Source organism: Felis catus, chromosome A1 (genome assembly GCF_018350175.1).
Source record: "Felis catus isolate Fca126 chromosome A1, F.catus_Fca126_mat1.0, whole genome shotgun sequence".
Classification (NCBI taxonomy): domain Eukaryota; kingdom Metazoa; phylum Chordata; class Mammalia; order Carnivora; family Felidae; genus Felis; species Felis catus.
The window spans coordinates 171,912,843-171,928,005 of NC_058368.1; the positions used below are offsets into that span (position 1 = coordinate 171,912,843).

At 36.5% G+C, this 15,163-nt stretch overlaps 1 protein-coding gene across 9 annotated transcripts in view; it reads left to right on the top strand.

The window, feature by feature from the left end:
• APC (APC regulator of WNT signaling pathway) overlaps nucleotides 1-15,163 on the top strand; it is a 151,419-nt gene that overhangs the window by 52,894 nt on the left and 83,362 nt on the right. The window contains exon 1 of one of the 9 annotated variants that reach the window (XM_019838007.3): nucleotides 1,763-2,055. The exons of 7 other annotated variants lie outside the window; for them this stretch is intronic. In XM_019838007.3, the coding sequence (XP_019693566.2) occupies nucleotides 1,909-2,055 (147 nt within the window). In that variant the 5' untranslated portion in view covers nucleotides 1,763-1,908. Of the gene's footprint in view, nucleotides 1-1,762; nucleotides 2,056-15,163 lie in introns of those variants that run through there. One more of the 9 variants, XM_019838020.3, reaches the window with a different exon arrangement.

Sequence of the window (15,163 nt, forward strand, 5' to 3'; positions counted from 1 at the left end):
GAATCTCTGACTTCTGCAATACATAACAGTAAAAATTTAGACAAATGTTTTGGCTACAAACTGATTTACTCAATAAGAGCTTGAATCATAGTCTGAGTCAAGAGTAATAGAATTGTTTCTTAAGATACTAAGAAGTTATTTTTAGGAGCTTCTAAAATGTATTCTTTGTTTTGAAGGGTACTTTTTCTTTCCAGAAGTTTAGGCCTTATGAGGAATTATTTATTCTGGATTTGTCACAAATACTCAATGACTGTAAATAATTAAGTCTTGTTCAGTGAATCATGTACTTTCGGTAAGAGATTGAAAGCCTTTTGTAAAACTAAGTCATCCTGACGAAAGGGATATTTTAGATAGAATCAAATTGATTCACATGTTTCCTTTATTTCAAATATGAAGAGAAATTATTTCTAAATATATTTAAACTTTTAATATATAATTTTGTAATTACTAGTAATATGTGGTCAGTGTTCATGTGTTCATCCAACAATATTTAGAGGGTATTATTTGCCATATATATATATATATATATATATATATATATATATATAGCATTATATATGGCATATACAGATGTGGTGTGTATATAGATATATTTGCTATATATGTATGTATATATACATATGTATATACATGTGTGGCATTATAAGATAAAGAGAAAAATATTCAAAAGCACAAAGGAAAAAGAAATAACTCCATAACCCCACTTTCCAAGGATGACCACTGTGAACAGTGGTTGTGTGTCTATGAGCATTTTGCTGTATCTATTATTTTTCTAATTAATACAATTTTTAATAAAATGGAAATGCTCCAAATATGCTGTTTAATAGCTTGCTGCTTTTGATGCTGTTGATTTGAAAAACTAAGAAAAGATGATAGTAAATAACATTTCATTTAAAAATCTGAAGTTAAATATCCTTTGAAATACATCATGGAAATTGGTCTCCTCCCCCCATTTAAACCAAAATTTAAATCTACTTTAAATTCTTGGCAATTTGAATTTGTCCTTCGAACTTTTGAACTTCTAAAAATAAGTAATTTAAGCTTCACTTGGTTCGATTTAAATGAAATATAGAAGGGGCGCCTGGGTGGCTCAGTCGGTTGAGCGTCTGACTTCGGCTCAGGTCATGATCTCAAGGTTTGTGGGTTCAGCCCTGCATTGGACTCTGTGCTGACAGCTCAGAGCCTGGAGCCTGCTTTGGATTCTGTGTCTCATTCTCCCTCTGCCCCTCCCCCACTTGTGCTCTGTCTCTCAAAAATACATAAAAATGTAAAAAATTTTTTTCTAAATGAAATATAGAATTTCCACTCAGGTTAGTAGAAGCTAACAGCACTTAACTGTGTCAGGGACTGCTGTAAATACTGCATCATGTATATACTTCTCCCATTTTGTAGGGGAAATTGAAACACTAAGCCTTTAAGTGACTATAGTCCACCCATCTAGTAAGTGGCAGGAGCAGATTCATTCCGGACCCTGTAACTCCATGATTGATCTCAACCACTCTATGCTGCCATCATAGCTTTTGTAGTAACTGTATTTTTAACAAATCACAAGTGACTTGTAATGTGAAGTGATTCATTGTAATGTATTTAATAGAATTTTTTTTCTCTGTGCTGCAAGTAATGTAAATCTTAGCAAATGAGATGTAATTTATTATTCACCCACCTACCTCCAGCATCTCATGCTAATCTTTCTGCCCTGTGAACCTCCCCCACCCCAACCTATTATGCTAGTCAGCTTCCTTGGCTTCTGTGGGTTGCCGGGGAAAGGCGCGATATGGGCGCACCCACCAGCACTAGGTGCGGGCTAGGGCTCGGCTGCCGGGCAGTGGGGCGGGGCTTGGTGCCCTACTGCGGAGTGCGGAGTGCGGGTCTGGAAACCGAGCGTGAAGCAGCTGTGTAATCCTCTGGATGCGGACCAGGGCGCTCCTCATTCCCGTCGGGGACCTGCTGATTGGCTGGGCGTGGGCTCACGTGACCGACATGTGGCTGTATTGGCGCAGCCCGCCTGGGTGTCACTGGAGACGGAATGGAGGTGCTGCCGGGCTCGGAAATGGGGTAAGTGCTGGAGCCACGATAGCCTTGCTTGCTGCGGGGGGAGGGGGACGCGGTTTTCCCTCGCACTGTCTGAAACCGGTGGCCTTTCCTTGGCACAGGGTCTATTGCCACATGCCAAGCCAGGAGGCAGGGGCGTCTCCCCCCTTCCCCCCACTGCAGCACAGGAGATGGATTTCCTGTGCTTCTGATCCTGGGTTTTTGACAGAAGAGGAAGAAGGGGGGAGGGGTAGGAGTCTTAAGGGGAGTCTGGTGAGAAAGCTGTTTTTGAAGCTAGAGGAGGTTTTGTTTTTATAATGCCTGTTGACAGAGTGCAATAACAGTATCTAAGGAAACGGGTAGAGGACAACAAAGAATGGAACATATTCATGGCGAGGAGCAAAAGCTCTAGCCCATTGAAAGGCTTTTTTTCCTCCCTGGCCACAAGGACATATGCAGTGGTAGCCAAGAGAGGGGATACAAAGCTGCTGCTGATGGCTGATGTGAATCTAGTGGACAGGGCTACTTCACAGAGGAGGAAGGGGAGGAGGCAGATACTGCAGAGCTTGAGTGATGGTTTTGGTTGATTGGAGAAATTTTGGTCACCAAAGTGCCTGCTTTTGCAACACATCTAAATGAACAGTAGTCTCTGAATAGGGTGGCAAAAAGATACCAGCGTCTTTGTTAGTTACAAGTCGAAACGGTAGTGGCATTTTGTAGATGACTGCAGCAGTGCTCTTCTCCCTCTGTTAGACTGAAAAGACAACTGCAGAGGAATAAGAAACCTTGCAGCAATGCTGGTGGTAGAACTCCTTTTACAAGAAGCCATAGTTTATAATTGTAAACTGAATAGGAGAAAAAAAAATACTTAATTTTTTAAAGTAGGAAAAATACCAGGCTGTGAATGTTTTGGCATTGGGATGTATCAGACACTTGATTCTACATCATAGAAGAGATGTTCAAATTCTTTCCTTTAACGTAAATCCTATAGGAAATGTTAATAAATTATGTATGAAGCAGTGTGGCTCTTTTCCTTTGTTAGTGTAGCTTTATGCCATCAACTAGGTTGTTCGAGAATAAATCACTATAATGTGAATTACTTTATGAAAAATTAGTGATAAATTTTTCATAGGCTTAAGATTTAAGATCTGTATTAATTTTATATTACTTTTGGTTACTTTTAGATATTATTGAATAAACTCCAAAGGTAGATATTTTAAATTAAAGCACCAAGGTTTTTCTTTTAGATTTATTTGTTTAGTAAACACTCATAAGATATACTCTTGATACAGAGTGTTTTCATTGCACTTATTTTTTTCTTGCTAAAAACATGTTTTCAGATTAAATATGATTTTAAATACCTTATCTTTATGCATATTATGACAGCCAGCCTGCCACACCTCCCTACTCCCTGAACTGGATGGCATTGGCTTTGTAAAGCCCTCGAGGATCAGGGACAGTGTCTCTTAAATAGTGCTTATGTGGTAGAAAGTCTTCTGAGAACCTGTAATTTTGTTTTAGTAATTTTTTTCAACATATTAAGGAATTGGACTTGAATAAATTAGACTATATAAAGTTTTCACTGATAAATTAAAGCAATTTTGTTCTTTATTTAAACAATTATTTCTACTTTAAGAATTATTTGATCATGTATATCAGGGTTAATAGTCCTTAAGATCTCTTTTTTAAATCTGATGGAAACTGCAGCTAGAATTAAAGATGTCACATTAAAGTTGCAAATGACATTTACTAGCTAATACCAGTCATTTCTTTGAACCTCAGTTAGCATAGTCTTTGGGAGTTTATGATTATCTTATTTTACTATTTAAATACCTCGGTGTAGCATTATTTTCATTTTAAAGTGTTAAGAGTATTCTTAACTATGTTGTGACTTTATCCAAGGTCATGTATTGTAAAAGGATATAAAGGACATAGGTCTATAAAATATTTCATAATATCTCTTACTACATAATATACAGAATAGTATGTCATAGAAATTATTTGAAAAGTAATATGTCATTGACAAATTATTCATTAAATGAAAAATAAATCTTACTTGGTTTTGAGTTTCTAACCATGATAGAAGAATGCTTTGTAAAATATCTGCTAGCTAAGCAAATGGAGAGACAGCAGTTTTCATAATGACATTCATAACATCTTTTTTTTAAAAAGAGCATCTCATTAATCATATGCACACTTTTAAATAGAATAACATCAAATTTTAGTACTTTCTGGAATTAAATAAATAAATTAAGAAAAGTTGATTTCTTTCCTCTTGTGGTGTGAAATACCTAACATAAGACTGAACTGTTGATTTTTGTGGTCTTTGAAATTGAACTTTAAGGAATTCAAAAGTTAAATATTCATAAATATGCCTGAGAACTGAATCAAAAGCTATTTATTGACGCTGTGTGGATTTTTGTCCTATCATTTTTCTCTATTTTTTAGTGTCATTAATTACACATAATTTAACCAGTCTTTTTATATTAAATGTTATCCTTAATTTCTTAATTTTGACCTTCCCCCTTCCTGCTCCTCTTTCTTTCTTTCTTTCTTTCTTTCTTTCTTTCTTTCTTTCTTTCTTTCTTTCTTTCTTTCCAATCTGAGTGGAATATTACTTAGCCCACAAGATGAGATAGAGCACTTTGATATAGAGAAGATGAATAGTACTCAAGGGAGTACATTCACTACATATTTGAGTACCTACTAAAATGCCAGACCTGTAAAATGTACTGGAGAATCAAATAAAACATGGAAACTTACCTCCAAAAAACAGAACTAAGTGAAATGTCATTGCTAGTTAAAGACTGATTGCTTTGGCTACTCCTAGGATCTTTAAGGGTTTATATCACCTAAAGTATCTTCTAATTTAGAGAAATTGGTAGTTTGCGATTTGAAACACCATGCTTTATAAAATCTGATTGGAATCACAGATGATTCTGAAAAAATTACTTTCAAATATTAAGTGTCTTGACTATAAAGTGAGAAGTTTGGATGAAATGATTTCTAGATCTTCTAGTTCTAATAGTCAATAATCTGTGGTTCTTGATTTCTGTCGGGTCAGCTTCTAGAAGGAAAGGTACACCAGCTCTTATTTTGGTATAGGTGGCTTCTCACATATCAGGTAAAAGATACGTTCTCAAAAATTATTTTTTGTAAATCAAATCATGACATCATCAATCCATATGGGGCAAGCCTTATCCCCTTTATTCCCACACCCTACACCCACTCCCTTTTTACGCACTCATTCAAATGCGTTCTTAAACATGCATCAGTTCTTGTGAAATAGTTAGCATGTGTCGTAACTCCCTAACTTTTTAAGGCTGAATAATATTGTATGTATACCACATTTTGTGTATCCATTCATCTGTGAGTGGACTCGGTTTTCTTCCATCTTCAGGTATTGTGAATAATGTTGCTGGGAAGGTGGGTGTACAAATAATCTCTGAGTCCCTGCTTTCATTCCTTTGGGGTATGTACCCAAATTTGTTTTTTAATTTACATAATTTTTGAACATTTTTAATTCAATACTGTTTTTAAGACCTACATATCTTATTTTATGTCTGTGTAGTTTTTTGTGCTAGCTCTTCTGTATAGTGTTATGTAGTATCTATCATTAGTCCTCTGGGAGGGTCCTAGGTTTTTTTCAAATCTCTTTTTACCACACACACTGCTACATTGTACATCCTACTACATGACTCTTTATAGACTATGTTAGTTTCATACTGCATAAAAAGTTACTGCAAATCTTAATGGCTTAAACAGCAAATATTTATTATTTTAGAGTTTCTGTGGAGCAGAAATTCAAAGTGTAGTCTGGCTTACAATCTCATGAAGTTGCGGTCAAGATGTCATCCAGGGCTACAGTCATCTGAAGGTTTGACTCAACTGGAGAATCCACTTCCAAGATGGATCTCACATAGCCTGTTTCTCTTGACTTTTGGCAAGAGGCCTCAGTTCTTTGCCATAGGCCTCTCCATGAAGCAGCTTGAGTATCTTCTTGACAGGGCAGCTGGCTTTTTCCCTTGATCGCAGAAAGAAAGATCAAGAAGTAAGCCATCTAAGACATAGTTTCAAAAGTCACACCGCTACCATATTTTCTTTATTAGAAGTGAGTCATTAAGTCTAGCTCACACAAGGGAAGATAAATTAAGCTCTACCTTTTGAAGGAATAGGGTCAAAGAAATTGTAGATATGTTTTAAACTACATGGCCAATGAGAAATTTCAGTGGAATTTATTCCTAGGAGAGGGATCTCTGGATCATAGGGCATTTTTTCCTATTGCTGTTGTAACAAATTACCACAAATTTGGTGGTTTGAGACCACACATTTATTATCTTACAGCCCTAGAGGACAGAAGTCTAAAATGGTTTTCACTGGTTCAAAATTAAAATAGCAGCAGTACTGCATTTCTTCCAGAGGCTACAGGGGAGAATCCATTTCCTTTTTTTCTAGCTTCTAGAGGCCACCTCTATTGGCTTGTAGCCCCTTCTTCTGTCTTCATTGTCAGCAGCATATTAAATCTCTCTCTGACTCTGACCCTTTGTTTCTGTTGTCACATATGCTTTTCTGACTCTGACCCTTCTGTCCCCTTAGAAGAGCTCTTGTGATTACCTTAGGTCCACCTATATAATTCAGGAAAATCTCCCCATGTCAAGATCCTTAACTTAATCATATCAAAGTCCCTTAAGCTATGTAAAGTAACACATTCATGGTTTCAGGGATTAGGATGTGGACATCTTCTTGGGGCCATTGTTCTGTCTACTGTAGGCATATATACACACAGTTCTTTATTTTTTTTCAAGCTGAAGTTTTGTAGTTTTTTTTTTTTTAAGTTAGTTATACTAACTTAAAAATGGGAATGAAGGTTACTTTTTTAGGTAAATTCAGATTTTTGAGTACCAGATTTGTTTAAAGTATAGGGTATAATGTCACTCATATGGTAAATAAACATAACATTGAAGAGTATTGAAATAATATTCCACCAACTACTTTTAGATTTTTGGTTTTATTATCACTTAATCTATGTCAGTATATCACCTACTTCTGATATGGTTTATAATAGAAACGTTAAAGCAACATGGCCTCCTACCTTTTAGGCTTGTTATCATACCATTTCTGTAGCTACTCTGTCCAAACCTCTTCTTCCTCACAGTATGAAGTCACCCAACCACAATGTGGTTCCAGACCATATTTATGCTCTTACTTCCCTCTTTTCCCTGATTCCTCTACACTGGATTTCAGCTAAATTAAATTGCTATCTATTTTCCCAAATATACATCATTTTTCTAACCTCTGAACTTTGATCATGCTGTTCCTTTTTCTGAAATACTAACCTCTTACCTTTATGTTTGTTACTATTTATGCCATCTTTCAAGTCCCTTCTTAAATGGCTTTTGCATTCTCAATGTTTTTCCTAATTTTCTCAGCAAGGTATTACTTCCATAGCATTCTATCAAATGTTTTTTAATACAAATTTGTATTTATTTTTATTTATTTATTTTTTTATTTTTTGAGAGAGAGAAGGCGTGGAAGGGGGAGGCAAAGGGAGAGGGAGAGAGAATCTTACGCAGGCTCCATGCTCAGCACGGAGTCGGATGCAGGTTCTCAATATCATGATCATGATGTTATGACCTGAGCCAAAATCAAGAGTTAGATACTCAACCACCTGAGCCACACAGGAGCCCTATATTTGCCCTCGGATTGTAAATAGTTTGCATCTTAGCCTGGTTCCCCTGTAAGTCAGAATCTTGAGACAAGGCCTTGGATGAAGTACTTTTTTTAGGAAGTGATTCTAGGAATAGAGGGCTAGAAAGAGTTAAGTGAAAAGGGACAGCCAGAATAAGTGTAGGTTCTCAAGTCAGTTGTCACTTTGGAAAACGGTGGCTTGATCTGTTAGGACTTTCTGAGGAACCACATAGAATTAATTATCCAACCATAAAAAGAGTATATATACTAGCTTCCATTCCCCTAGTCAAAGATTGCCCCATCAAACATTCATTCTTTTATCGGTTGTACATGCATGAATGTCGGGGACCCATGCTGGGGTGTCTCTAGGACAGAAAGCAAAAGATACCCAGTATAGCTAATGTACAGTCAGTTTACATCTGAAGTTAAAGGCAACCAAGAGAATGTAAGGTGGTACACAAACATCTGATACATTTGTATACTCACCTGATTTACCCATGCTGCTAGAATACTACTCCTTTGCTAGATAGTAAGATACTTGAGAATAAGGAATGTTTCAACTCATCTTTCCCCTTGCATTGGTCTCATAAGGCTCTTGTGACAGAGTACCACAGACTAGCGGCCTAAAACTGTAGAAATCTATTTCTTTACAGTTCTGGAAACTAGAAATCCGAAATCAAGGTGTCATCAAGATTGGTTCCTTTCTGGAGATACTGAGGGAGAATCTATTCCATGTCTCTCTCCCTAGCTCCTGGTGGTTGCTGGCAATCTTTGACATTCCTTTGCTTTGCAGCTGCCAGTTTTTGCCTCCATTGCCTCCACTGGAGCAAACTCCAGTTTTTGCCTCCATTGTTACATGGCATTTTCCCTCTGTCTTGGTGATTCCATCTCTTCACTTGGTCTTATTTTAAGGATACCAGTCATTGGATTCAGGGCCCACCTTAATCTGTTAAGACCTTATCTTAACTTGATTACATGTGCAAAGACCTGCTTCCAAATAAGGTCACTTTTCAGAGATACTAGGGGCTAGCTACCTGTGATTCAATGTATCTTTTTGGAGAACACATTTTAACCTAACAAAATCTCTATATAATATTTGTATGGTGTCTTGTGAATAGTAAATTGTCAAATGTTTGTTGATTTCTATTGTATAGCCATAGAGAGAAATCCATCTTACTATTTAAAAAAATTTTTTTTTAACGTTTATATATTATTGAGAGAGAGAGACAGAGAGAGAGAACGCATGTGCCCATGAGTGGGGGAAGGGCAGACAAAGAGGGAGACACAGAATCCAAAGCAGGCTCCAGGCTCTGAGCTGTCAGCACAGAGCCCGACAGGGGGCTTGACATCACAAACCACGAGATCATGACCCGAGCCAAAGTTGGACATCTAACCAACTGAGCCACCCAGGCGCCCCCATCATCTTACTATTTTAATGGAAAAGTCATCTTAGACATTCTTTGAACTTGTATCCTCTTTTTCTCTTCCTTGCTCTCCGTGGCTGATAAAGCACTGCTTCAGTTTATTCCTGCTTGTTACTTGTCTTTTTGTGGCTGTCACAGAATAAAGCATTTGGGAATTAACAAAAGCTAAGTATTCGAGAGGTGGCTGGGTGGCTCAGTCAGTTGAATGTCTGACTCTTATTTTGGCTCAGGTCGTGATCTTGTGGTCCTGAGATTGAACCCCGCATCAAGCTCTGCACTGAGCATGGAGCCTGCTTACGATTCTCTGTCACTCTCCCTCTGCCCCTCTCCCCCGTTCATGCTCTCTCTCTCTCTTTCTCCTAAAAACAAAATCTGTCTAAGTGTTCAATAATAAACTTTGTCTTAAAGGTGGAGAAAACAAAACTCATCAAAAACTCAGCAGCAGCAGAAAGACTCATTATTGGCTGGAGAGGACAGGAAGATTTTATGTTAAGGCAACAGAACTATGCCTTAAACGATGGAGATACTGCAAAGCAGAGGAAAAAAGGAAGGGACATTCAAAAAGGAGACAAATTGTGAACAAAAGTACAAAATAGTCTACACGGGATAATGAGGAGGGATTTGAGAAGGGTTATATTGAGACTTAGTAGAACATAAGTTTGGAAGTTTGGTAGACTTAACCGATATAACAGGTCATGAAAACCACATAAAGATAGTATTATATGGTCTTTAAAAGCATGAGCATTAGAAACAGGAGTTTGAAATCTGGCTTAGCAACTTGATTTGTGTTCTTACGAAAATTATTTAGCATTTTGAAGTCCCATCCCTTAACTCTAAAATGGTGAGTGATAGCTACCTTACAGTTTTGAAGATTAAATGAGATATATATGTAGGGCACTTGTACTACATAGTGTATTTTAAGTATGCAATAAATGGTAGACTTTATAAATTTCACATACCAAATACACAGAAAAGCACATATAAAGGATTTAAGTGATAGAACTTTTTACACTTTTTCCTTTTTTAAAATTTCAGTGGGTTATTTCTGAAAATTAGTCATGTTCTTGGCCACAAGGCAAACCTTAAAAAATTCTGAATAGTAGCAGTTTTGAGGGCAACAGTCTCCAGTCTAATAAATAATCAGTTAGTGGCAATAAAAAAATGACTCAAGTCATTTTATACACTTAATAATTGAGAAAGATCTAGTTTCCCCCTAGATCAAAGAGGAAATCTATTGAAGTTATGAATTGTCAAGAAATAAAAAGGAAAACACTTTATGCTAAAACCTATGGGACATAGCCAAGCTTACACTGAGAAGAAAATTAATACCCTTAAGTACTTATATTATTAAGATAGAAATTGATAAACGAACATGTAAATAGAGTAAGGAAATAAATGAATTAATATTCAGTTTAAATAACAAGAACAAAATAAATTAGTTGGAATTAATGTAATTAGTTAAGGATAAATACAGAAATGAGTAAAGTAATAAAGTTGTAGAAAGGATATATAACACCAAAAGTTTATTTTTTTGGTAAAGATCAGTAAAACAGACGAAACACTACCAAGTCTGATTAAGAAAACAAAGGACCAAAAGAGCACAAATAAGAAAAGTGGCAAATTTTTAAATGAGAGAACATATACAACTCTGTGGTAATCCACTTGAAAAGCTAGAAGAAATAATTTACTGGTGAACTATTAATGAATCAAATAATAAAAACTTAAAAGGAAAATGCCTAAAAATTATTTACTGAAATCTTAAGAGCAAGACTATAAAATGGTGAAACACTAAACCATTCCTATTAAAATCAGGGATAAGATCACTATTCAACGTTATTTTGAAGTTTCAAGCCAACAAGGTAAGGAATGTGTAAATACTGGGAAAGAGACAAAAATTATCTTTACTTATAACATATAATTATACCCAGAAAATACATAAGAAAAACTATTAGAATTCATGGGATAATTTGAGAAGGTGGGTGCGTAAGGGATATGTATTAAATAAAATCAGTAGTTCTTGGGGCGCCTGGGTGGCGCAGTCGGTTAAGCGTCCGACTTCAGCCAGGTCATGATCTCGCGGTCTGTGAGTTCGAGCCCCGCGTCAGGAGCCTGGAGCCTGTTTCCGATTCTGTGTCTCCCTCTCTCTCTGCCCCTCCCCCGTTCATGCTCTGTCTCTCTCTGTCCCAAAAATAAATAAAAAACGTTGAAAAAAAAAATTTTTTTTTAAATAAAATCAGTAGTTCTTACCGGTATTAGCAGTATCTGGCATGGAATGGTGTTTATTCACGGCAAATAAAACAACAACAAAAAACCAAATAAATTTGATAGAAAAGGCATAGGAACGTTTCTTGAAAAAAAACTAGAAAATTTGATTGAAGGACTTGAATTATTCATGACAGAGAGGTTAGATTTAGTATCATAGAAATGTAATCTGCCTCAAATTAATAGAAATGTAATGCAATAGCACTTCTGAGTATACATGAGAGTTTAGCAAATGATAAGAAATAACATTTCTGCTCAGTGGAAAGGAAATGTTTTATTTAATAAATAGTGCTGATATAATTGGTTCTCCATATGGGAGACAATAAAGTACTATACTCATACCATATATAAAAACAGCAATTCTATATGAATTAAAAACCTTAAAGTAAAAATAGAGTTTCTCATGCCAGCTAGTAAATTAATCACTGGCATTTATCACCTCTTTCTCCTAAGACCCCGTTTAAGTGATAGTAAAAAAAAGTTTTTTTTAAGGTATGTACTTATAATGCCATAGAGTGAGAGGGAACCAAATAGGGATTGCAGCAAATTTCTGGAAGATGAAGAAATCATGGAAATTAAAAAATGATTGCTAAAAATTAATCGAGGGCCTTAAGACTTCTTAGTTCTCTGTTGTTTCCAGCGTAGCAGGTTGTTTCCTGTTATTTAAAAGTGAAATACTAATCTTGAGAATTTTTCAGTAGCCTTTGAAACTATCTGGGCTACCTTGGGGTGTTTAAATACCTGAAATTATCTGGGCTACTTTGGGGTGTTTAAATACCAGAATTGGAAATTCATGTTCTGGGCCAGGTGTCAGCAAACTGCCATTGTCTTTGTAAAATAAGTTTTATTGGAACATGGTCATGCCCATTTATTTAGGTATTATCTGTGGCTGCTTTTGTGTTAAAAAGGTGATTGTGACAGAAATCTTAGGGCTCACAAAGCCTTTTCAGAAAATGTTTGCCAATTCAGGTAATTTTGGTGGCCCTCTTGGAGCTTGTCCTTACTGGGAATAGGCTTGGATAGACTCCAGCCAAAGTAAGTAGGCATTTACAGAATGCCAGGAAAGGAAGGATTGAGCAAAGAATATAGCAGATAGGAAACTGAATATCATCACCTATTGGGTCTTAGTAGAGAATAGGAAGAGAAGTAGAATGGAAGATAAGGACCTGCATTGGTTGTTAAATAAAGAGAAAAGAATTGGGTGCCAGGGTGACTCAGCCGGTTGAGTGTCCGACTTTTTATTTCCGCTCAGGTCATGACCCCAGGGTTGTGGGATTGAGCCCCACGCTCGGTTCTGCACTGAGCATGGAGACTACTTAAGATTCTCTCTCTTCCTCTGCTCCTCTTCCCTGCTCATGTGTTCTCTCTCTCTGTCTCTCTGTCTAAAATTTAAAAAAAAAAATTTTTTAAAGAAGAAGAATTAAAAATAGGTGAGGACTCTGCTTGGAATTAAAACTTTTTTTTTTTTTAGGTGGGAGGGAGGGGAGGGTGGGTGATGGGTATTGAGGAGGGCACCTTTTGGGATGAGCACTGGGTGTTGTATGGAAGCCAATTTGACAATAAATTTCATATTTAAAAAAAAAAACTTTTTTGGTATAATGATTTTTGTATCTGACAAACTTCTTAAATTTTCATAATTTAAAATTTTTATCCTTTGTTAATGCCTCTCCAATCATTATTCTTTCAAAAAAATTTACTGTGCTAATTAGTAAGTAGGACTTCAAGAATTGTGTTGAATGAAAGTGGTAATAATAGACATCTTTATCTTATTCTTCATTTTAAAAAGAATGCCCCTAACATTTCACTGTTAAAAATGTTTAGCTTTTGCCAGCTTCCATTATGTTTCCAGTTTATTAAGAGTTTTTTTTCTTGCATAGCTAATGACTTTTATCAAATGATTTTTGTCTATTGAGATGATCATATGATTTTTCTTATATAATATTTTAATGTCGGGGCGCCTGGGTGGCGCAGTCGTCTGACTTCAGCCAGGTCACGATCCTGCGGTCTGTGAGTTCAAGCCCCGCATCAGGCTCTGGGCTGATGGCTCGGAGCCTGGAGCCTGTTTCCGATTCTGTGTCTCCCTCTCTCTCTGCCCCTCCCCCGTTCATGCTCTGTCTCTCTCTGTCCCAAAAAAATAAATAAAAAACGTTGAAAAAAAAATATTTTAATGTAGTGAATGACACATAAATGATATAATGTTAAAGTATCCTTTGATTCATAGGATAACCCAGCCTGATTCTGCTATAGTTTCTTTACTGTATACTAATACATCCTGCTTCCTGATACTTTGTTCAGGATTTTTGTATTAATATTCATGATAATATTAGCCATAATTATTTTTCCACTACCTTTGACTTTTATATCATAATTGTATTGGCCTGATAGAATGCATGTTAACTATTATTTCTATTCCTGGGAAAGTTTTATAAAGTTGGAATGATTTGTTTCTTAAATGTTTGGTAGAAAGTGTATGTAAAACTGTTTGGATCTGGTGTTTTTTTGTGTTGGGAAGAGAAGGGAGAAAATATTTACTGCTCCAATTTTTCAATAGTTATAGAACTATTAAGGTTTTCTATTTCTTCTTAAATCAGCAACCCCCTTCCAAATTTTGTTCATATTCTGTATTTGGTCTCTTCTCTCTGTCTAATCATATTTAGCCTTTTCAGAGAACCAACTTTTTGCTTTAATCTTCAAACTCTACTAAAAGGTATCAAAGAAGGCTTCTCAGCAGACCTCAGACCTTTTTTTTTCTAGAGACAATGACTATATTTTTGTATATCCTTTCGGTGACATTTTTTATGCTTCACAGTCCTTTTAATATAACAGGATGGACCATATGAGATGCAATGACCTGCACTCTTTTGGGGTTTTTGGGGGGGGGGGTTGCCTTTTTTTTCTTAACATCAACTTCATTCTTTTTAATGCCAGTGTAGTATTCCACTGCACAGTTGTATCCTATTTATTTAAAAGTAGTTATGGGGGTGCCTGGGTGGCGCAGTCAGTTAAGCGTCCGACTTCAGCCAGGTCACGATCTCGCGGTCCGTGAGTTCGAGCCCCTCGTCAGGCTCTGGGCTGATGGCTCAGAGCCTGGAGCCTGTTTCCGATTCTGTGTCTCCCTCTGTCTGCCCCTCCCCCGTTCATGCTTTGTCTCTCTCTGTCCCAAAAATAAATAAACGTTGAAAAATAAATAAATAAATAATAAACGTAGTTATGCTTTTATACCAAATAAAAACTCCCACTTGCTTGAAGTAACATACCTGATCTTTTACTCCTACTCTACAGACATCATCAGAGAACTCCAAAAGAGGGTGTATTCCATTTAAATATCTTTAATTAAAAAACAAAACTGTTGGGGCGCCTGGGTGGCTCAGTCGGTTAAGCGGCTGACTTAGGCTCGGGTCATTATCTCGCGGTCCGTGAGTTTGAGCCCCGCGTCGGGCTCTGTGCTGACAGCTCAGAGCCTGGAGCCTGTTTCGGATTCTGTGTTTCCCTCTCTCTGACCCTCCCCCGTTCATGCTCTGTCTCTCTCTGTCTCAAAAATAAATAAAAAGTTAAAAAAAAATTAAAAAAAAAAAAACTGTTTCCATAATTTAAGTGCAATATAATGTTCTTAAACATTTAAATCTCTGTTCCTTCTCTGATTTATATTAGTGTGTAATGTGAGTAGTAGATGCGATTTTATCTATTTTCTTATGGCTGTCCTTTTGCCCAGGGCCCATATTTAAAGCCCAACTTTTCACATGTATTTGAAATGCTAC